Consider the following 24,333-nt stretch of genomic DNA (forward strand, 5'->3'; position numbering starts at 1 on the left):
ACAGGTAGGCATGCCAACCAAATACCAGATCGTGTCCCTCAATGTTCAATATTCTATCATTGGTTAAATGAATCCAATCACTAATTACAGATAATGCCACTGCATCATAATATAGTTTTAAATTAGGTAGTTTCAATCCTCCTCTCTCGCGTACATCTTGCATTATTTTCATCTTTACCCTCGGCTTCTTTCCTGCCCACACAAATTTGTTGATACCCTTCTGCCATTCTAAAAGGTTCGCATCTTTTTTAAGTATAGGTAACATTTGGAAAAGAAATAAAAATTTTGGTAAAATGTTCATTTTCACTGCCGCTATCCTGCCCAGCAAAGATAAGTGCAATTTCTCCCATTTTTTCATCTCTGTCTGTATGCTATGCCAAAGTGGTTCATAATTATGCTTATATAATTTCCCATTTGAAGTTAAAATGTTAACTCCAAGATATTTGACTTTTTTAACTACCTCACATCCTAGCATCACTCCTAATTCTTCCTTTTGTTTAATATTCATATTTATAGCTAATATTTTGGTTTTTCCTAAGTTTATTTTAAAGCCAGACACTTGACCATATTGATTAATCGTATTCATTAAAACCATACTGGATTCCTGCGGTTGTTCCAATATTATGACCAAATCATCCGCAAAAGCACGGACTCTATATTCTTGCTGCCTAATCTTGATCCCTTTTAAACCATCCAAGCCCCGTATTTTATTCAACAATACTTCCAAAGTTATAATAAACAATAATGGGGACAAAGGACAACCCTGTCTTGTACCTTTTCCAATTTGAAAAGAGTCTGTTAAACTTCCATTGACTATGATTTGTGCTGTTTGCTGTTGGTATATTGCTTTAATTGACTGTAAAAAATTATCTCCTATCTGCATTTTTTGCAATATCTTCAGCAGAAATTGCCAGTTAACTCGATCAAAGGCCTTCTCAGCATCCAAAAATATAAACGCAGCAGGGATCTGGTTGTTCTTTCCCAAATATTCTAATGCATTAATAATTAATCTGACATTACTTTTCATCTGTCTCCCTTGTATAAAACCTGTTTGGTCCGTATGTATCAATTGTTGAATGACCAACATTAACCTATTTGCTAATATTTTAGTAAAAATTTTATAATCTACATTCAGTAATGAAATGGGTCTATAATTTTTGGGTTGAGTAGTATCTTGATCTTCTTTGGGTATCAAAGATATAAACGCTGTCTTCCAAGATGGAGGGACTTTACCTTCCGTTTGAATCATATTAAATAATTCTCTAAGAGGTTCTACCATTTCTAACTGTAAGTTTTTGTAGTAAACCGCTGTCAAGCCATCTGTACCTGGTGCTTTCCCTGGCTTTAATTGCTTAATTACCTGCAGGATTTCCCCCGAGGTTATTGGTTGATTCAATTTTTGCCTGTGTTCTTCTCTAACTGAAGGTATTTTCTCCTTGTCTAAATATTTGTCTATGTCTAAACCATTAATTTTATCCCCTTTATACAGTTCTGTAAAAAATTCCCAGAAAGCCTTTTGAATCTCTTCCTGTTGGAACACCTCCTTCCCTCTGTAAATCAGTCTAGATATATTTCGAGTTTTCCTTTTTTTCCTAATCTGATAAGCTAACCATCTGCCAGGTTTGTTTGCATTACAAAAAGTATTGTGTTTTGCATATAATAAATTAGTAGCTACCTGGTCAGAGATCAACATGTCAAATTGAGATTTTAATATGTTAATAGCTTCCTTAACCTTTGTATCGTCTGGTTTCCTTGTTAACTCCAGCTCTTTTCTCTTAATTTCCTCTTCCAGTTCTGTTCGTTTTAACCCTTGCTTATTTCTATGTGTTTTATTTATATTCATCAAAACTCCTCTCATATACGCTTTGCTTGCATCCCATACAAATTCCATAGATGTACCCTTATTCATATTCAAAACAAAATATTCAGATAGTAATTTTTTACAATCATTAATATAGTTTTCATATCTAAATAAATTTTCATTCAGTCTCCAAAACCTTCTTGCCTGCACTACCCTTCCCAACTCCATCCAAACTGGGTTATGGTCCGAAAGGACTCTAGCTGCAATCTTTGTTTTCTTGACCCTAGAAAGCAAATCATTAGTGGTTAGAATAAAATCAATCCTTGAAAGGGATTGATGCCTGTCCGAGAAGAAAGTGAAGTCATATTCCTCTGCATTTCTTTCTCGCCAGATATCTCTCAATTCAAAATCATCCATAATGTCAAAGAAAGATTTGGGTAACTTTGCTCGCATCTTGGTATTTAGGCGGGAAATCTTCTTATCTCTCTTAGTGTCTATCACTCCATTCCAGTCACCCAATAGTATACAGGAACTATAGTCCCACTGTACTAATTTAGCATGAAGATTTCTATAGAATCTATCTTGCTGTTGATTGGGAGCATAAATTCCCAAAAGTAATGTCTTTTTCCCTTCTAAGATTAAGTCTAAAGCAATATATCTTCCGAAGGGATCTGCTTCTATTAATTCAGCTTTCATATCTTTTCTTAAGTATACAACTATACCATTCTTCTTTTCCATAGCAGAAGCTGCAAAATGTTGACCAAGTTTTGAGTTGATCAAATATTTTTGATCAGTTGACTTGATATGAGTTTCTTGCAAACAAATTACATCGTTCTTAAACTGTTTAAGATAATGAAATATTTTCTTCCTCTTCTGTGGAGAGTTCAGTCCGTTGACATTCCATGTTAAAATCTTAGTTGTCATCTTTGGTTGGTTGAAGCATTTTTAGAGCTTCCTGCACGGCCTGTTTAACCTTAGGTCTAGCTCCTCCCACTGCTTCCAGATTTGTTGTTGTAGTTCCTTGATCGATGGCCGATGATTGTTGATACTGTTGCTTCTTAGCTTGTTTCTCCATACGTCTAGTAGTCATGCGGCTAGGTCTTGGTTCCATAGCACCTTGCACTTCTAGAGAAGAGAGATGCTCCATCTTGTCTGGTGGTTGTGTAGTTTGCTGTCTATCCTGTCCTTCTTGTGGTCTTTCTCTAGGTCCAGATGGTGCAGGGTGTCCGGCCTTCAATATATTATAATAAAAATCTCGGGCTTTCCATACAGAGTTGAGGCGGTACCTTTGCTTATCAAATGTAAATATGATGCCGAATGGTGCATCCCATCTATACTGTATCTGACGATTTCTGAGTTCTTCGACCAAAAAAGCGTAGTCTCTTCTGGCTCTTAACATTTGAGGTGGTATCTCTTTCAAAACAGCCAGGTCTTGACCGCCAATTTGAAGCTTAGTGTTATAAGACGCTTGCAGTACCATATTTCTGAACTCTCTTGTAGTAAAATATATAACGATGTCTCGAGGAAGCTGCTTCTGCTTTGCCAGCCAGGAGTTAACGCGGTAAGCTTTGTCAATTTGCCAGCCTTGGTTGGTCCCTGGTCTTCCCATCAGGCGGTCAAAAGCTTCCGATAGGATCTGTTTCAGGTTCTCCTGTTTCTCCTCACGCAGCCCCCTTACTCTTAATGCGAACTCCATTTGTCGGTACTGTATCATAATAATTTCTTTTTCAGCATTTTCCACTTTTTGTTCCACCACCTCTGTTTTCAATGTCAAGTTAGCATTGGCATCATTAAGAACCTCTAGAGTATCTTCCACTCCAGAAATATGTTCTGTTAATACAGTTACAAGACTCAGCATGTCGTCTCTAATTTTATCAACCTTAGCCTCAAATTTCTCATACAACTCCTGTTTAAGTCCTTTTATTTCACTTTTAATTTCACTTTTAATTTCTTCTTTCATTTCTTTTATTTCCTCTTTTCTCCCCTCTCTATTATCTCTAAATTTATCTTCCATTTTAATTGTCTGTGCATTAAGAGCCTCGCTTAGATTACTCAGAAAAAATTCTTTCGTTAACACATCCCCAGCAGGGGGCGTAGGAAGCGGAGGCTGCAGCTTTGTGCCAGGCACTGAGGATGTGCCCCTGGAAGTAGAGGGTGACGACTTCAAGTTAATATTTGGTTTTGAGGCCATTTCAAAATTTGTCTGCCTGCAGTTAATAAAACTCTATTGCCTAAATATGCAGCTTTAAGTAAAGAGGCTTTTATTTTGAAGTTTAAGGCTTGGCAAAAGTTTCAGTGAGTAAACATTGTAACAAGACCGTTCAACAGATTCATCACCATTTAACTTCCAAATAAGCAAAGTTAATGAAGGAGTAAAATTCTTCTATTGTGAAACCAAAACATATGATAAGCTATCTCTTTTGTTTTGAATTCTTTTGAAGTCTTGTGAGAATTAGCAAAAAGTGTCCGTTATTACCGGAGAAACCAGCCTGCTCGGCGCCATTTTAAAAGCCTCTGAGTAAATAATTTTTCGGAGGAGAAAAAGAGAAGAAGCTAAAATGTTGATAAGCAATTATTGTCCTCGCAGTAAACGGATTCAGCTCGTGATAAGATTAAATCAAACAAAACTTAGAGCAGAGTGGGAGAGACCTACTTTGTCCTGCACAAGGCAGTTTGAAGTTCCCAGCACGGACAGCCGTTCTGCCTTGGGCTAGCCCCCCTTTCCTTGCAAGCACAAAAGCTGCAAAAATCGAAGAGCATTTGCCAGCAAAACAGTTTCTTCTTTCCCTCTTGCCTGGAGGATAAGAAAACCTGATAAGACGTCAGATGGAAGATCCTCTAAACAGGTACGTAGCCAGGAATTCGGAGGCAGCTGTTTTTTTGCTGCCCCCACCAGTAAGCTCCTCCCAGGAAGCCCGAGCAGTGGTTTCTTAAAAGTGGTATACAGTGTCGAGAAAAGCCCGCGGAGATATCTCCGATCATGACTAATCTCTATGCTCCGATAAAATCTCTTGAAATTACATACGTCCCCTCACTGAGGAGGAGGGGCATGCAAAAACGATGTAACATCGTTTAAATCGTATAAATATAGCTGCTGTTATTATTAATTATATATTATTAAATGCATCAAAATATTTCACTTGGTTTATGAGAAATTGTCAAGTTTTAGGATTGTGGAAAGAAACAGGTGGCTTAATCCATTCTTCGCAAAAGGTTTTCCATTTGAGCTGCCTTACTTGGGGGAAGTGGGGAAAATCCTATTATTAAGCAGCTACTATATACTGTAACTGAACAATGTAAGGAAGTCTCTACTTCCCTGTTGTTCCTGTTTCAAACAATAAACCCATGTTTTGTTTTAAACAAAAAGTGGATGAATGTAACAGTAATCTCATATCTCGTCTGGTCTGAAAACATACATGCACAACATTCCTGTAAACTATCCTTTTGCATGTGCAAAGAAAACGTAAAGTATGAAAGTATGAAGTATGAAGTATAAAGTATGTTTTCAAATATAAAAGAGACACGCTGTATATTTTGTTATATACTTGGCTTCACTACTACTCCTCTACAAAGGTGCGGACATGAAGCAGCTCTTTAATTTGACAATTTGCCATTATCTGAACTTAGTGGTATGTATTAATAGTTCTTAGTAATTACACTGCACAATTGAATTTTAAGGAATAGCATGGCATGAAAAAAAATTCAATGTAACATTGTAATATTCCACTTGGTTGCAAAATCAGCTTGGCAATTTTGATGACAAAAATTACAAGGATTTTAAACTCATTTAGCATTCATTGATAATTTCCCCCTACATTTTAAACCAGAGATAATTGTTTAATGACAGCTATTTTGGTAGAGTTAGTAATCATTCCTTGTTTTTCTTTCACTTTGCTAAATACGGATCTGCATTTGCACTTCAGAACAGTTTACAAAAACAGTAAAATACATACATGGTTACAATAAAAATTAATAAACAAAAAGGATAGTGATCTCCAATCCTATCTCAAAAATTCTATAAACACGAGGAGCCACAAAAATGCGAATCTGGGGGAATAAAAGCAACATACCTCATCCAACTTTTCTAGCCACCCTTGGTTGGAAGCAAGTTCTGCCATAAAAGCCTGATGCTTTAGCCATTTGCTATGCAAATTCCGCGCTTCATCATATGACATATCTTGAGCAGTAAGCATCTTTTCTTCAATCCACATGGTGAGCTATCAATAAAATAGCATTATGTTATAAAGTATAAAAAGTGGAAATGTTTGACTCCTGTAACATTTTGCTGAAAGTAGAAACCTATGGTCTTTCACAGATATTCCCAGACACTCCCTTACAGTATTGTCTTTTCCAACTTGTTACTGTTGATGCTTTTTTTTAAAAAATATCTTTGCCAATGGTAGGTTTTGCTAGAAAGGGAAATCCAAGACCCAGCTAATCTATTTATTTATTTCTCTTTCTCCAGATAATTTCTGGGTTTCATATGAGCTCAAAATTATATCATGGTTCATGGTATTGAAAACAGCTGAGAGGTCAAGAAGGGCAAGGATGGATGCACTACCCCAATCCTGCTCCCGTCAGAGATGATCTACAAGTGTGATCAATGTTGTTTCTACCCATAACTGAAAGGGGTCCAGATAATCCATTTTTATCTAAGACCTTCTGAAGATGCAGCACAATGACTTTTTCCACCATCTTCTCTTAAAAGGGAAGGTGAACCTTTGGATGGAAATTTTTCACGCAGGTGGGGTCCAGGGAAGGTTCAGACGTGGAACTTCCCTTCCTGCAGCAATATATTAATGAATGCATGGACCCACCTGCAAATCTAATAAACAAATCGTTGCACTAACAGCCCCAAGAGCCGAGGTGGCGCAGTGGTTAAATGCAGCACTGCAGGCTACGTCAGCTGACTGCAGTTCTGCAGTTCGGCTGTTCAAATCTCACCGGCTCAGGGTTGACTCAGCCTTCCATCCTTCCAAGGTGGGTAAAATGAGGACCCGGATTGTTGGGGGCAATATGCTGTAAACCACTTAGAGAGGGCTGAAAGCCCTATGAAGCGGTATATAAGTCTAACTGCTATTGCTATTGCTATCCATTTCCTCAAGTTCAACAGGCTGAAACCACTCCCACATAACTGGGTGAGTTCACTCCCTGGGCATCTCCAATGAATCTGTTCCATGCCTGGATTCCAACTGAGAACAAATTTGAGTGATTTTATCTGTCGAGTGCTTGACAAATTCCTCCGCATAGCCCTATAAATGGCAGCACTCTGTGGATGTAACAAGAGTGGAGAAATACGTCTCTCCACTCTTACCTCCATGAGGTAGGCCTTAATAGGGGCTCTGACCTATGATCGGTTCTTTGTTTTCCTCCAGCTGTTTGCTCTAGCTGTCCCTTGGCTCTTTTCAACACCCTCAACTCCTCTGTGCACCACGAGGAGTGTCAGGAATGATGGCAGCAGTAACACTCCCAACTGATTCCATAGGCTCAACTTCAGGAACAGTGTCACATCTGGAAATTTGGGGAGCATAACTCCCAAAGGCCAAATGAGATTCCTGAATGACAACTGCTACATTCCCTCCTCTGTCCCTGAGGCCTTAACTGGTGCCAGATCCTAAATCCTATTGGACACATCTCTGAAAGGAGAAAATCATCTTTTGGTGTCAACCGGGTCTTAGTAATGCACGCAGGTCAGCTTGTTCTTCCCCAAGAAAATCACAAATGAGTGTGGTCTTCAGCAGCAGCAGTAAAAGGTATCTGAGGATCTGTTGCCCAGGGTCTTGGCATTAGTTAGAAGGGAAAAGAACACATCACCAGTATTAAGTATCGGGGTGCCTTCCCCTGTAATGGCCTGCTTTCTTGACCCCATTCCTACCCCTACCCATCACCACTTGAATTGGTTATCCTGCCTTACACCCCTTGAGGTGGATGTCTACCCCCCGCCCTGACCTCCCTTCCCCTGTGCCACTGTCTCTGCCATTATACCAGTCTCCATTCTATCAGCCCTGACTTCCCTTACCCTGCGCCACTGTCACCATTCTACTAGTCATACTAACTCATACCAACCTTCACTGGGTAATAGGTGGAAGAATACTCCCGTGGCATTTTAGCTGTGGCTCCCAGTGCCACCTGAGGTCCTCACTATCCCCAACCCCTACAGTCACTCCATATATTCCTACCCCCAAACAATGAAATCATCTATCACTGGCATCAACCAAAACTATGGCCTCTCTTGGGGGGAAAAAAGGATAAGCACAAACTCATCCTAGATTAGCAGTAGTAGCTAGTTCAAAATTCAAAATACTTACCTCTTGGCAGTTTTGTAGGAAATTTTGCAAGTCATTATTGTCCTTTAGTAATACAAATGCCTCTTGTGATTTTGTGACATTTGTCCTGTGTCTAAAAATGACAAAAACATTATTATTAACATTCCCTACTGTTTTCCTACTTCCTCCACAATAGTGACTTGCCATTTCAGATTCAGTTTTTGCACATGCAAAGTATAGGTCTGAATTAATTGAACTTTCATACTGACATTACCTTTTTTGAATCAGCTGAACTTTTTCAATAATTTTGTCAGAGTAAATATTCCCATCAGCAGCAAGTTTGCTCCCGGTGTCTATCAAGCCAGTAACTTTTTCTTCATTAGCTGCCATATTACCGAGGAAATCTTCAAATTTCCGTATAACAGCTTCCGATGCTTCTAAGGTGTCTGGTGGCTCAGTGTGGGCTAGTGTATATTCCTAAACCAGATATTTTTTTAAAAAGAAAGCGAAAATACAACATAGGCAGTTAAAAAATACTGATGCCTTATACCAGATATTAAAATGATTTCAGTTCATGCCTATTAAAGTTAATTTGATGATGCTATTATATATGATCGCTATAGGAAAAGACATCATATAGGCTATGATTTATTAAAAGGTTGAGTGTGCCAGCTGCTAAACATAGTTTTTAGCTTTTTCTGTTTCTGAATATATTCAAATAAATAAATAATGTAAGTGGCACTGAATAGTCAGGCAAACCTTTTTGGGCCATTTGATATGCTAGATGACATAAAAGCCCATGCTATATAGGCTATATACATACAAGTAGTGCTCAACTTATAACAATTCATTTAGTGACTATTCAAAGTTACAACAGCACTGAAAAAAGTGGCTTATGACTGTTTTGCACACTTACAACCATTGCAGCATACCTATGGTCTCACGTGATCAAAATTCAGATGTTTGGCAAGCTGACTCATATTTATGACCATTGCTGTGTCCCAGAGTCACATGATCACTTTTTGCAACCTTCTGACAAACAAAATCAATGGGGAAGCCAGATTTACTTAACCATTTTACTAACAACTGTGGCAAGAAAGGTCATAAAATAGGGCAAAACTCACTTAACAAATGTTTCACTTAGGCAACAGAAATTTTGGGTTCAGTTATGGTCATAAGTCAAGGATTACCTGAACATGTATATTACCCAGTCTGCAAATGTGATCTCTTATTACTGAACAACATGCCACTCACAATACTCAATGACTAGGATACAACCTTGTGACACAATGTTAAAACACATTACCTGATTGGTAAGAATGATTTCCGCCTGTTTTGCATCTTTAAGAAATTCTTGGAAGCCAAGACACTGGTTGAGGAATTTCTCCCGACTGTCCCACATTTTACATAAAGCATTCCAGCCTGTCTCCATGCCTTCTAGCCGCTGCTCCAGCTGCCGATACTCTGTATCTGTCTGACCCTGAGTTACTCTGTCTCCTATCTTCTTAACGTTGCTGTAAACATCTTTGTGTTGATCAATCTCTTCCTTAATTGCAGCATGATGCTGCAAGAGATGCTCAGCTTCTACCAAGGAGTTGGGCACCTCTTCTGAAGCAACAGCTTTTTGTGCCTTGAAGAGCCATGCTTGGAAGTCGTCTAAATCTTGCAAAAACTTGTGCAACTTACTGGCCTCTCCAAGGGAAGCTTCCTGGGATTGTAAAGTATTTTGGAGGTCCAGCCAGACTCCAGAGACAGCTGTTAGTCGACTAAAGATATCATCAGCTAGATCAGGCTGCTCTTCAGCAAGGCGATGGGCCTCCTTCTGCAGGACAGCAAGCCTGGCTTGAATGGCTGCTAGGTCACGTTCAATGCCATACAATTTCCTCTGCATGGCAATCATGCCTGCCAGATTTTTACCAAGGTCTTGTGTAGATTCAATGACTTTGGTTTTTTCCAAGATCCATTTCCTGGTTTCCTCACAATCAACACAATAATTGTGGAGGCTAAGAGCAAAATCAACAGCTTTTCGCCTTTGAGCCACCATTTCCTGGAAGACCTTCCACCTAGGAGAAAAAACAAAATAAGCATTTTTGTGATTAAATAAATGCCCTTCTTTAATGTCATCTGATAGGTAGAAAGGTCGGTAGGTAGGTAGGTAGGCAGGCAGGCAGGCAGACAGACAGACAGACAGACAGGAGATTGATAGGGGTCTGATGAGTGTCAAAGTCACTATCATGGATGAAACTCAGGGCATCCAGGAGTACATCAGTAAGATGGTACCCAAAGATGAGCTGCCAGGGCAGCAGCAAATGTGGGAGGAAGATCCAACAGAGGAAGTGCCATGTCAAGACAAGACTTTGCAGATATGCCACTGATAGATAGTTGAGGTGGCAGACATCAGGAAATCCTCCCAGTGGATGGAAAGGGCTAGATGAAAGGACAGTACTGAGGCACTAATCATAACAGTACAAGAACAAGTACTAAGCACCAGAGCCATAGAAATAAGAGTCTACCACATCCTAGACAGCACCTAAGTTGCACACTATGCAGAGAGGCTTCAGAGACAATCCAACACATAGTGGGAAGGTGAAAGATGCCAGCAGAAACAATATACACTGAATGGCAGAGTCAAGTAGCTGGCATTGTGTACAGGAAAATCTCTACAGAATATGGGCTAGACCCACCTAGGACTAGATGAAAGATCCCACTAAAGGTTGTGGAGAATGAGAAAGCTACACTCCTATGGAACTTTTAGACAAACCGGCAAGTACTGGCCAATCAACCAGACATCATGGTAGTAGACAAGGACCAGAAGACAGTAGTAACAATAGATGTACTGGTGCCAAGTGACAGCCACATCAGGAAGACGAGTAATGGTAACTGGAGAAGTACCAGGGCCTGAAGGAAGAACTGGAGAGGGTGTGGAAAGTAAAGGTCAAACTGGTCCCAGTGGTGGCAGGACCACTTGGGGCTGTGACTCCTAAGCTGGGAAAGTGGCTCCAAATACTAAGCAGGAGAAGGACCAGTAAGAGAGGAGATAATTTCAGGGTAGTAGCAATGATATTTTGAAGTATATTTATTTATCCCAAAATAAGCATAGAGGAAAATCTTGTTTCACCATAAGGATACATATTTTACCTGCTCCCTTTCCTTCTCTTTTCCAGAAATCCATCTTTCTGGATTTCTTTGGGAGCAATGCATTATATGGTGGAAGAGAAATGGGAAGAGGGAACGGTCATCACTAGATGTTGGATGAACAAATGGCATTCCCACAATCTATCTTGTTTGCCTAGACAAATTATAGCCATAGCTAAACTGACTATTTATCTTTGCATATTTATAGAAATATTTGGAAAACAGTTGGACAAAAATAAGAGAATCTATTACCTGGCATTCAGATGTTCTTGGCACTGCCTCACTTTCCCACTGCGTGGATGGCCACTTTCTATTAGGGTGCTAGCAGCTCTATTGACCCCTTCAATCTGAGAAGCCAGGCTGTTTATTTCCTGCTCCAAAATATCAAACCTGCAAGAAAAAACTTTGAATGAATGAAACCAAACCAACTATATAAAAACCTGGTATGAAATGCCATCTAGGGTCCCAGTTATGTATAATATACAGGCCCCTAAATTAACAACCACTCATTCAATGACCAAACTTACAATGGTGTTGGTTACTGTGATACGTATTAACAGTCTTTGTACTTACATTTATTGCAGCATCCCCATGGTCATGTGATCACAATCCAATTGATCGATGCCCGGCTTGCAGTTATGAGTTTGCAGCGTCCTGTGATCATGTGATCCTAATTTGCAAGTTTGTTTGCAAGCTTCTTACAAGCAAAGTCAATGGGCAAGCCAGCAGGAGATCACAAATGGTGTCTAAGTGCTTACTTAACAATCCATGGTGATTCACCTAATGATAGCAACTGGTAGGGCCGTAATTTCTATTGCTAAGCAGGGCAGTCATGGGATGTTGCACTTTACAACTATGGTACTTAGTGATGGAAATTCTGGTCTCAATTATTATCGTTAAATGAGAAATCCTATATGTAAAATGACAATGACAACAATGATGATGTCTCATGCACAGTAGCTAGATTGTGTCTAGAAGGAGGAGAATCTAAACATAAAAGCAGCATCTGAAAAAAAATTGCTTTCTTGTCAGATTGCAGAGATATGTTCTGATGAATGTATATACAACAAGTTTAATTTCTGGATATGTAAAAATAAACAGTTACTTTGAGCTGTTCAGACTTCTGAATGTTTATCAGTTCTTCACTGTTATCCTTTTAATTTCATTTACATTTCCTATCAAGAAATCAGCATTGGGAAACACTATGCAGATGAAAATTTTGTGTGATTTTTGCCATATAAACGTATCAGTCACTCTGGTTACCACTGCGAAATGCATACTATTTTCATCTCAGATAACATAATTTACTCAATATGGGTTTAATAGTACATAAAGTAGCCCTCAGAAATACATCAAAATAATCTGTACCTGCCCTGAATTACCGTATTTTTCAAAGTATAAGATGCACCTTTTTTCCTCCAAAAAGAGGCTGAAAATCTGGGTGCGTCTTATATATCGAATACAACATTTTTTGCCTCTTGAAGCCCCGCCCCTTCACCAAAATGGCCATGCATAGCCTTATGGAGGCTTTCAGAGAACTCCGGGGGCTGGGGAGGCCAGAAATGAGCAAAAAACTGGGCCTTTTTGCCACCCCAACCCCCAGCAGCACTCTATAAGCCTCCATAAGGCTATGCATGCAATTTTTTTGACAAAAAACGGGCCGGTTTTTGCTCGTTTTTTACCCCCCCACCCCCCCAGAGCACTCTGCAAGTCCCCCCCCCAGGCTATTCATGCCTTTTTTTTAAAAAAAAGACCATTTTTGGGAGGTTTGCAGAGTGCAAAAACTTTTTTTTCCTTTCAGAAAGCTCTTTAGTTAAAGTGATCGATGAGAATTAGATTGATCAAGAGCTGTGCCAGCATAAAGTCTTAGGTGCTGCAGATTGTCAGTGATTTCCTTCTCCAGCACATGGATAAATACACCTGGAAACATCTACCTACTTACCTACCTACCCTCTCTCTCTCCCTACCCACCTACTCTCTCTCTCTCTCTCTCACACCCTCTCTCCCTCTACCTACCTACCTACTCTCTCTCCCCCTACCTATCTACTGTATTTCTCTCTTTCTCTCTCTATTCCTCTACCTATCTATCTACCTTACTCTCTCTCTCCCTACCTATTTACTGTATTTATCTGTTTCTATTTCTCTCTATCCTTCTACCTACATCCTCTCTTTCTTTCCCTACATCCCTACTGTATTTCTCTATTTCTCTTTCTCTCTAGTTCTCTCTATCTATCGCTTTATCTACCTACTTACCTACCTACCTACCTACCTACCTACCTACCTACCTACCTACTCTCTCTCCCTACCTACCTACCTACTGTATTTCTCTCTCTTTCTTTCTCTCTCTATCCCTCTATCTACCTACCTACTTTTTTAAAAAATTTGCCTCTTCAAAACCTTGGTGTGTCTTATACTCCGCTGTGTCTTATACTCTGAAAAATACGGTAATTGATTTGATCATTCATTCATAAACAAGTTATCTCTCTCTGTCAATTTCAGCTGCAAATTGTGTTTATACATACCAACAATGGGAAAATCATATGTTAATCTGTTCCTAAAAAGGATTCTTTGGTATATCCAATAGCATATAATTGTGTTGGATCATGATATGAGGGTTCTACAGCTAAGATTGATGGATTCAAAAAAGAGTACCATAGTTCTTGGGGATGCTGAATCAACAAATAGAGCTTGTGTTTCACTGCTTCTCACCTTGATTCACTATTCAGAACACTCAAAAAATTAGGGAAGATCTCTTACCACTATTTAATTATTTTTGAATTTAGGATTCTATTTATAATTTTGTGAAAGAAGGTCTGTGTTTATGCTTAAGGAATCAAGCCAGGTATTCATACTTTGAATGTTTATGGTACCAATCCCCCTATCTCAGTGATGGCGAACCTTTTTTGGCTTGCGTGCCAAAAACGGGGGGAGTGCAGGCTGGTTGTGTGCGAGCGTGCCACACCCATAATGCTATGTGCACGACCCCAGCACGAATGCATGCACGACCAGCACTCCCCCCCCCTCATTTTTGGCATGCTTTTCTTGCTGTCCCCAGGCTCCAGAGGTTTTATAGGAGCCTGGGGAGGGTGAAAACAGCCTCCCCCCCGAGACCCTCTGGAGGCTTCAGGAGCTTCCCTGAAGCCTCTGGAGCACAAAAAAACGGGCCTACAAGCAAACTTGAAGTTCAGGAAGGTTGGTTTTAGGGCCAGTTTTAGCCCTCCAGAGCCTTCAGGGACTTTCAGTAGAGTCATTTTTTGCCCTCCAGAGCCTTCAGGGAACCCTCTTGAAGGCTCCTAAATGCTCCAGAGGGCTAAAGTATGTTCCCAAACTTCCAGTTTGCCTGTAGGGCTAGTTTTTTGTGCTCTGGAGGGAAAAAATGGTCACAAAGGAAGGCCGAAGTCAGCTGGCCAGCAGGTCCATGCATGCTGGCCAGCTGACAGGGCAACGCCTCACGTGCCCTGACAAATGGCTCTGCGTGCCACCGGTGGCACCCGTGCCATAGGTTCACCATCACGCCCCTATCTCCTTTCCTGCCTGTATTTGTGTATGTAAATTGGGGTTACACACACTTGTGAACTGTTTTGAATGTTCAATATTTCTGCATAAATATGATCTAAGGCACGATCTGTTTTCCACATATCCTAAAAGTAGATAAAATAAAATCCAATTTAAAAAAATGATATTGTTTACCTATGTTGTACAACATCCAGATCTTCCAAGGTATCAGGAATCTCCATATGCTCCAGCCATTTCTCTTTCTCGCTCATCCAAAGCTCACATGCATCAGTCTCACTTAATATAGTATAGAGATCCAAAGCATCCTGTAGCTTCTGCCTGCGCAGATCTGCCAGAGACACCACCTCATTATACATTGTCTGAATAGCCTTGAGTCTGTTATCAAATCCTGGAACATCCCGGAATTCAGCAGGGAAGCTCTGTGCTTGCCTATACAGGTTGTCCATAATTTTCTTATTGTTTGCTACCTCATCCAAGAGATCTCTGTGCTTTTTAACCAAGGCTTGAGTGGAATATTCATCATGCCCCACATCATTACTGGATACTAGCCGATTAGCATCTTGGAGCCAGGCCATCAAGTCATCTGCGTCTACCTGGAACTGGAAAAAGCTTTCTGCATCATGTAGGTTCTTCTTGCGGAAAGCTGCCAATTCCTGCAACTGGGACCAGAGAGCTTTCACTTCTTCTATCCTGCTGCAGATTTTTGATGCTCCAAAATGTTTCTCAGCAATCATGTTTTCTCCCTCCTTGATGGTCTGCTTCAGGTGAGCCCCTAGGCCACGTAACTCATCCTCGAAAGCTTTATGTTTCCTCTGTAAAATGAGAATACTGGTGAGGTCTTTCCCATAGTCCAGGGAAGAATAGATCTGCTCTTTCTCCCTGATCCAACTTTCAGCTTCATCCAGTTCCCAAAAGAACTTCCACTGGCGCTTGGATTGATGAAGGCGAGCTTTCCTCTTTGCAGCTAAAGCAATCAGCTCTTGGTAGTATAGTTCCAGGAGGTTCACACGATCACAGATTATTTTGGGATCACATGGTTGATAACCTGCACATGGTACGGAGGCAAAAATTACAAGTAGGTCTAATATAGAACACACTTTCCTTTACATTAATCATCTTATGGTTTAAATTTTTGGGTACAATTCATACAATAAATGTGAAAAATAATTTAATAATTATTAAATTATATTTTTTTCTGGTTTCAAAATCAGAGAATTTATGACTTGCAATTAGAGAAACAATGCAAACCCAGCAAAGAATAAAAGAGGAAATATTTCAGGAATGGTGGTGTGCTTGTTTAAAAAGACTGGCACCTTTTCTGGTAATTGTACTGAATATAAATATTTAAAAGTACATGGCAAGTCTTATTATAGAAATATACCAGGGATATAATCATTTAATAATTATATTAGAAGATATAATTATATAATAATGAAACAAAACAAGTTTGAGGTTTCCCCCCCCCTTTCTTTCTTTCTTTCTGTCTTTCCTTCCTTCCTTTCTTCCTTCCCTCCTTTCTTTCTAACTAGCAGCAGAAGCTTATCAATAATGCCACAAGTACTCTAAAAGTCAGAAACCAGGAACACTAGCAAAGTCAGCGTTCAAACCACAATAACCCATTAGATGAATGTTATATTATTCATAAATGCCATAATGAGTATATATCACGTTCTCTATATAGGAAGACGTTCCAGAAGGAAAAATTGAGACTGTGAAAGAAATTAGCAAAAACTGGCAATTACTACACTGAGCAACACTACGGAAATCTTTCCAGTATCATTCAAGTTACATCATTCAGTCCTTGTGTTCACCATTCAAGGAACCAAAAATCCATAAACACCTAGCTATAATTCTAAAGCACACGTCCATCACCTACGATTCTCAAGTTTACAATCAAGAGAGATTCTAGTTGAATGTAATTCATTCAATCAATAAAAATATTGACAAAGTGTATACAAGCATTCATTCCAAACAACCAATAAGAAAAGAAGCTTTCCAGAGGCTAAATATAGGATGTCCCTCTTCATCCTTTCTCTTTTTATATAGATGCAAACATCAATGATATGCTCATTTTTAGCAATCTGGCAAACACTTACCATCTCCATTGGCAAATTTAAGGGCAGCTGCATTGACAGCATGAATCTTCTCCGCCTGAATAGCCATGTCAGCCTCCATCAACTTATGCTTCTGAAGCAAGTCTTCTGCTTCCAACAGATGCTTCCCAGTTTCAGGAGATAAAAGTTTTACCTGAAAAAATGTAAAAAGGAACTGCATTTCCCTTTCTTTTAAACAACTAAGTATGGAGTGAATCCTTCACACACACACACACACACACACACACACACACACACACACACACACACACCCTTTTTTTAAAGGAATAGCAGTTTAGTATGAACCTGAGAAAAGAAGCAGAAACAATCCATGTTTAAGAAAAACAATTCAGGGAAAGATAAATTTATTTTTATGGGCACACAGCTGTCTCTTCCTATGGGACTTGTAACCTGGCATTCTGAATCCTGTTGGAGAAGACACTTGGGAAGACAAATTTGAACAGAGAAACTGAGGCGTACTCTTTTGAAACAACGGAAATGGTACTCTCACGTACTCCCAAAGTGTACTCCCATGGGATTGCACCCCACGGTTCTGAAGCAATTGGCAGACATGATCTCAGAATCACTGAACCATATCTCTCAAACAACCTGCAGCACTGGGGAACTACCAGATGATTGGAAAAGGGAGTATGTAGTTCCCATCTTCAAAAAAGGAAGAAAAAAATGGATCCCGGAAACTACAGACTTATCAGCCTGACATGAATACCTGAGAAGATTCCAGACAAATCTTATTGCATTCTTTGATAAAGTGACAAAATTAGTGGGCCAGCAAAATGCTATGGATATAATATACTTGGATTTCAGTAAGGCATTTGATTCAGAAGACCACGAACTATTACTTTATAAGATAGAAAAATGTGGGTCAGATAGCTTCATCACCTGATGGATTCATAACTGGCTGATCAACCACTCTCAATGTGTAATCCTTAATGCAACTGCATCTACAAAGAGGGAAGTATGCAGTGTAGTACCCCAAGGCTCTATCTTGAGCCCAGCACTCTTCAATATCTTCATCAATGATTTTGATGAGAGGATAGAAGGGGAACTCACCAAATTTGTAAACAACATCAAGCTGGCAGGAATAGCCAACACTCTTAAGATATAGAAGGATCCTGACAGATTTGAACACTATTTAACAAAATGAAATTCAATGTAGAGAAAAGTAAGGTTCTACATTTAGGCAAGAAAAACCAAATGCACAGGTATATTATAGGTAGTACCTGGCTCAAATCCTGAAATCTTAGTGGACAATCACTTAAATATGAGCTAGCAGTGTGCTGCAGCTGCCAAAAAACAAAACAAAACCCCAACACAGTTGGGATAGAACAGAGGGATAGAATCAAGATCACATGAAGTGTTAATATCACTTTATAATGCCTTGATAAGATCACACTTCGAATATTGCATCCAGTTTTGGTTGCCACGATATAGAAGAGATTTTCAGACTCTAGAAAAAGTGCAGAGAAGAGCAACAACAATGATTTGGGGACTGGAGGCTAAAACATATGAAGAACAGTTATAGGAATTCGATATATCCAGTTTAATGAAAAAAAAAGAACTAGTGGTGACATGATAATAGTGTTCCAATATTTAAGGGGCTACCACAAAGAAGAGGGAGTCAACTGTTCTCCACAGCACATGAAGGGAGCAATGGATGGAAACTAATCAAGAAGAGAACCAACCTAGAACTAATTTCCTGACAGTTAGAACAATTAATCAGGAGAATGACTTGCGTCCAGAAGTTGTAGGTGCTCCAACACTGGAGGTTTCTAAGAGGAGATAGGATAACCATTTGTCTGAAATGGGCTTCCTGACTGAGCAAGGGGTTGGACTAAAAGACCTCCAAATTCCCTCCCAACTCTGCTCTACTGCAACATCCTGTCAAATTATTAAAATATGCTCTACCTGATGGTGCTTCTGAACAATGTAAAGTACAGTAAATTCAGAACAGCTGGCGGGTGCCAGTTTGATAAGATGCCTTAACCAAAAGGCATTTCAAAGTAGCTTTCTAAACAGCTTGTAAAATGTAAAATATTTTTAGAGAACTGGCTAGTATAATCAATGCTAATGAAGTTGGTCATTTATCAGTCTGAGGTGTTGTTTTTCATTATATGTTTTCTATCAGACTTTAAGGAGCCTGGCAAGATTCAATAACTTAAACCAGTGTTATAATACAGAATTTGGGCCTTTATCCACATTTTCCAATTTATCTCCAGCAATCCACCAAGTCTTATCTAGGCCCCTCCTTACTTTCATTTCCTCTATCCAGTCGATGCTATGCAGCATGTCCTGAAACAGCTGCTGCAGTGTCAGATTCATCTCCAGTCTCTGGCGCCGTGCTTGCAGCAGTTCCAAGAGGTACTCCCAGAGTCGCAGGATACTGTCCTTGCGAGCATTGATGCGTTTGATGTCATGGTAATTCTCTACCTCCAGTTCCTTGGCCACCTCCTCTATGGTCTGTACCCGTTCTTTATAGGCAGCTGTGTCCGTCTCAATGGCTTCATGCTTCTTCTTTGCTGCCTCCACAGCTGGCAAGTCATTTCCAAAGTTATCCTGTCCCAAGTAAAGATAGTTTTGTCAACAATATCTTCGCTGCCTGTTATCTCTCACACTGAGCATCACAAAATGGGATGCATCCATAAAATAATACAGCACAGTTTTGGGACAAATACGGGGTTTTTAATGACCTGTTTGTTTTTAATTACCCATGATAGTAGGCTGAAAGGGTGGGCAAAAGATGCTGCATTGCAGAGCCACCTTGACTCCAAATGTAGGATTGAAGCGGTACTGCAATGCAAAAAAGAAGCAGGGCACCACTACACTTTGTAAACTGCATTGAAGCAAACAACTCCAAAATCTGACCTTTAAACTCCTTGGACAAGTGATGTTCCTGCTCCTGTATGGAGAAGTACTGAACCACAAAATTGCATCATATGCAGGTCAATACTTTTATCCAATAAAATTCTGTTCATTATAATTTATGAAACATTTGGTAATTCATTCAATTTTCAGGATAACACATGATCACAAAAAAATGGCAATACTGTATACAAATAGCACATTCAAAGTAGGACTGTACTATTTTTATACAATAGTACAAAACAGGAAAGCGAGTCATTTTCAAAGAACAAAGGATTCATGATATTTCGAAGAATCCATCGTAAATACATCTCACGAGAAACTCACAGTCATGAATATACTGCTGGTGTAATTTGATCAAATCGAGTTACATTTTATTATTTGTTTGATTTTTATCCCACCTTTATTGTTGTTTATAAATAACTCAAGGCAGCAAACAAACCAAATTATCCTTCCTCCTATTTTTCCCACAAGAACCTTGTAAGGTGGGCTGGGCTGAGAGAGTATGTGACTGGACCAATGTCACTCAGTTGGTTTTTCATGCCTAAAATGGGACTAGAAAACTTATCATGCATAACTGTCTAAAATTTTAAGTTTTGCACCTATTTCTGGATTTCTGGATTCACCAAACTCTCCCCCTCATTCAGAAAACATCTTGCAAAAACTCAAAGCTTGTGAAAAATAATTTTACTTTATATATTAGATATTGGCTACTTGGGATATTCCGGTGAATGTATATACTTGATTCATGTTCATATTATTCAGTGGGAGATGTTTGCTCACACGTACATAAAATTCCCACATGCTTCAGGCCACAACCTGTTCTGAATGTAAGAAGTAGTATTCCCCAAGAGGACAAGCTTCATTCATGTTTTGTGTTTCTATTAAAAAATAATAATCTTAAAATAATTATTTACAAATGTACTTTCTGGGTTCGGATTAAATGCTTTATGTACATTAGGTTTTCTTAGAAAGCACAATTACACACCTTGCAAAGTCCCAGACAGTTCTTTATTACCTGTGCCACAAGGCGTTGATTTTCACTAAGCCAGGTCTCTCGCATGGCAGCCTTGCGATCAAAGCGTCGGGCAAGCTGCTCCAGCTTCTCCTGCCTTATAAGCTCATTTCTCAGTGCTAGTTCCCGTTCATGCTCTGCCTTTTCCAACTTCTCCCAGGCCTGTGCAAATAAGAATACACTCTAAATAAACTACAGAAATTTCTGTAACTATTAGATACCATATTTTTCGGAGTATAAAATGCACTGGAGTATAAGACGCACCAAGGTTTTGAAGAGACAAATTTTTAAAAAGTAGGTAGGTAGATAGAGGGATAGAGAGGGGGAGAAAGAAAGAGAAATACAGTAGGTAGGTAAGTAGGTAGATAGAGTAGGTAAGTAGGTAGGTAGGTAGATAAAGGGATAGAGAGAGAGAAATAGAGATAGATAGATAGATAGATAGATAGATAGATAGATAGATAGATAGATAGATAGATAGATAGATAGATAGATAGATACAGTAGGTAGGTAGGGAGAGAGAGTGTATAGGTAGGTAGGTAGGTAGGTAGGTAGGTAGGTAGGTAGGTAGGTAGAGGAATAGAGGCAGTGGTGGGTTTCAAACATTTTTGGAACCTACTCTGTGGCTGTGGCCTGCTTTGTGGGAGTGGCTTGCCGGCCATGTGACTGGGTAGGAGTGGCTTGCTGGCCATGTGACTGGGTGGGAGTGGCTTGCCAGCCATGTGACTGTATGGGAGTGGCCAAGATGATGTCAACATTCCCAGTCAAGATAGAGGTATAAATTACACAGAAAAGAAAGAGGCATCCATACACCTGAATTTAACTTCAAAGCAGTGGCAACAACTTAAATTCATTAAATAATAATGTTTGTTAGGGCTATGCACTGTTTTTGAATATATAGGAATGTAAAGCCCACAGCATCTACCTGGTACTTTTTAAAGCAGCGGCACCTTTTTCATGGATTCATGAAATGTCTACTTTAAAGAGTTGTGGGTGGGGTACTATATTTACAGTCTTGTTTTCTCTTCAGTACTTTATTTGGAACAGAATCCAAAGTACCATGCAGTCCTAGCATTTGTACTAAAGCTAGGCAAGTTATTTTACAGGGTTCTGAGCACTCCTCCAGATCTGGTCAATGAAGCAGATGTTCCAAAGTACTCCCACAACTTTCCAATGCTTTGAAATCCCACCAAATGATTTATACAAGCCCATTTCATACTTTCTTCTATATGGCAATCAGGGTAGTTTTACAAATAGTTCACAGGTGGTCTATTTTCCAAGTACTTAGAGGGCCCAGAACTGCCTTTCCTATATTGCAGCTTTAGCTTCCTTGAATGTTAACACACCTTCAGGCCATTCAAATATAGCCTAGCTCTGATCCTGGAACCATATCACATGCTTTATATATTAATATCATATTCAATGTAATCATTATTGCTAAAAAAACAGGCAACAGTTAGAGTAGTTTGTAACAAAACATGGGCAAAAAACAAGAAGTTGATTCACCACCACCACCCCTACTTTAGCTTATTTCTGTTTTATCTAATATTTTCCTGCAATTCTTTCATAATCCAGACTACTAAAATGAGTTCTACATAATGATACTTTTAAAATAAGTTTGATGTCCAACAGATTTCCTACTTATTAATATGAACAGGTTCTGGCCTGTTGCTTAAAAAAACAAATTCATAAATATATCCCCAATAAAAAAGAATAGTATGTTGGAGTACTGAAAAACTCAGCCAAATGGGAAAATCCAAAGAAAAAAATATTGGACTTCCTGCTAAGAAGTAACAATTTATATATAGTATGCACAATTCTTTTAGTTAAATTATTGCTGAACAATTTATAATAGTTGTATCAAAGTATTATTGTAAGATATTTCCCACTACTACCCTACTTCCTAAATGTTCACTATTGTCTCTCCCCCCCCCACGAAGATTTAAGGGCATGTGAAACAGTTTTAATGAAAGTTGCATGATATGAAACTTCTCTCCTTTGAAATAAGGTTTGGTTTTAATTCTCCAATGAATCAAAAGGAATGTTTCACGCTTGTTACACAGCATTTGTTTTAGCTTTCCATAGCTCTCCCCAAAACCAACTAAGGAAGATAAAACCACAGATATCTAATACTGTTGTGCACAGCTTTGCACTAAATTATCTGTATAGTAAGCCAAATATAGTTTAAGATTATAATTAGCCCACCTGTTTCCCCCATTAACATGCAAATACATTTTTCTTGTTCAGAGACTGCATGGGAGATTTCCCAGTCCTTTCAAAATATCACACATCCACATAAAGGGAGCAGCAACTCCTCTGTGAAGGGGGGTGGAGTTCGGCTTCTCTCTGCCATTTAAAGGTTGCAGCAGGGAGAATCCCAACTTTTTTCCTCTCCCGCCATTTACAGAGGAGCTGCGGCTCCCTTTATGCTCCCGCTGGCCCTCTCCCTCCTGGCAGTCGAAGCACTTGAAAGGGACAGGCAGGCTGCCACAGCTTTACTCAGAAGACATTTCTGAGAAGAGAAACTTCTCGGGTCCAGCTGCACCTGAGCTGGTGGAGCGCCTGTGCGATCGGAGCAACCATGCAGCTCACCTGCACTGGCTGTTTCCCTGGCGACGGGGCGACGGTTGCGGGTTCTCCACCAGCTCGGGTGTAGCCGGACCGGAGAAGTTTCTCTTCTCAGAAATATCTTCTCAGTGGAGCTGTGGCAGCCTGCCTGTCCCTTTCAGGCACTTTGACCCCCGGGAGGGAGGGGATTGGGGAGACATAAAGGGGCAGTTCCTCTGTGAATTGGGGTGGCGGAGTTCAGCTTCTCTCTGCCATTTAAAGGCTGCAGCAGGGAGAATACCAACTTTTTTCCTCTCCCTCCATTCAGAGCGGAACTGCTCCAGCCTCCCCCACATACACACACGTTGCCCAGTAACCCTAACCTTCGTGCTCTTATCTGCGCTCTCCTCGGCTCCTCACGACTGCAATAGATGTCCATAATCGGCTTTTGGGGCTAATGGGGGCTTGGGTTTCCAGCCCCCGCTGCTTCTGGACGTCTATTGCCATCGCGAGGAGCCGAGGAGAACGCGGAGAAGAGCGCCAAGGTTCTTGGTTTAGCCTCCCTGGACATCGCAGCAGCAGCCCCAAGTGTGCCGATATTGCCATTTTTCGCATCGGGGCATGCTGCAAGAGGTGGGAGTGAAGACCTTTTCTGGCTGGCGCAAAGGACTTCCCCAGACTTGCTTTAGTGAGCACGGGCCCGCACCTCCACCACCAACAATCCGGTAAAAGTCTTTACTCCCTCTCTCTTGCAGCACGCCCCGATGCAAAAAACGCTGAGGCCTTGCAAGGTCCCCAAACTTGTCAAAGATGCCGGCTGCGCTGCGTAAGCTCCTGTCATCGTCCCCATCCCCACGCCTGTGCTTTCTGGTGGCCAGGCATCTTAGGCAAGTCCGAGGACCTTGCAAAGGCCTTGCGAGAAACTCCTGCCACTGTCCCCACCACCGTGCCGGAGATTGGTGAGGTAGCCAATCAGTGACCGGTGGGGAGGGCTAGGATAGTGCGGACGGGTGGGAGGAGCGAGCAATGGAGCAGCTTCCAGATGGGCAGGGGCGAGTGAGCGAGTGACAGGGCCATGGCAGG

At 40.2% G+C, this 24,333-nt stretch overlaps 1 protein-coding gene across 8 annotated transcripts in view; it reads right to left on the reverse strand.

The window, feature by feature from the left end:
- The window catches only part of SPTB (spectrin beta, erythrocytic), a 138,647-nt gene that overhangs the window by 40,275 nt on the left and 74,039 nt on the right, over nt 1-24,333 (reverse strand). For all 8 annotated transcript variants that reach the window (XM_087713638.1, XM_087713623.1, XM_087713619.1 and 5 more), the window contains 9 exons: nt 20,710-20,868; nt 19,083-19,385; nt 16,815-16,965; nt 14,893-15,763; nt 11,455-11,592; nt 9,374-10,130; nt 8,342-8,544; nt 8,110-8,200; nt 5,872-6,018 (listed from right to left, as the gene is read on the reverse strand). In XM_087713638.1, coding sequence (XP_087569764.1) covers nt 5,872-6,018; nt 8,110-8,200; nt 8,342-8,544; nt 9,374-10,130; nt 11,455-11,592; nt 14,893-15,763; nt 16,815-16,965; nt 19,083-19,385; nt 20,710-20,868 — 2,820 coding nt within the window. The remainder of the gene's footprint in view (nt 1-5,871; nt 6,019-8,109; nt 8,201-8,341; nt 8,545-9,373; nt 10,131-11,454; nt 11,593-14,892; nt 15,764-16,814; nt 16,966-19,082; nt 19,386-20,709; nt 20,869-24,333) is intronic.

The sequence above is a fragment of the Thamnophis sirtalis genome, unplaced genomic scaffold (genome assembly GCF_051295495.1).
Source record: "Thamnophis sirtalis isolate CommonGarterSnake01/CBP01778 unplaced genomic scaffold, rThaSir2_p1.2 scaffold_1, whole genome shotgun sequence".
NCBI lineage: Eukaryota > Metazoa > Chordata > Lepidosauria > Squamata > Natricidae > Thamnophis > Thamnophis sirtalis.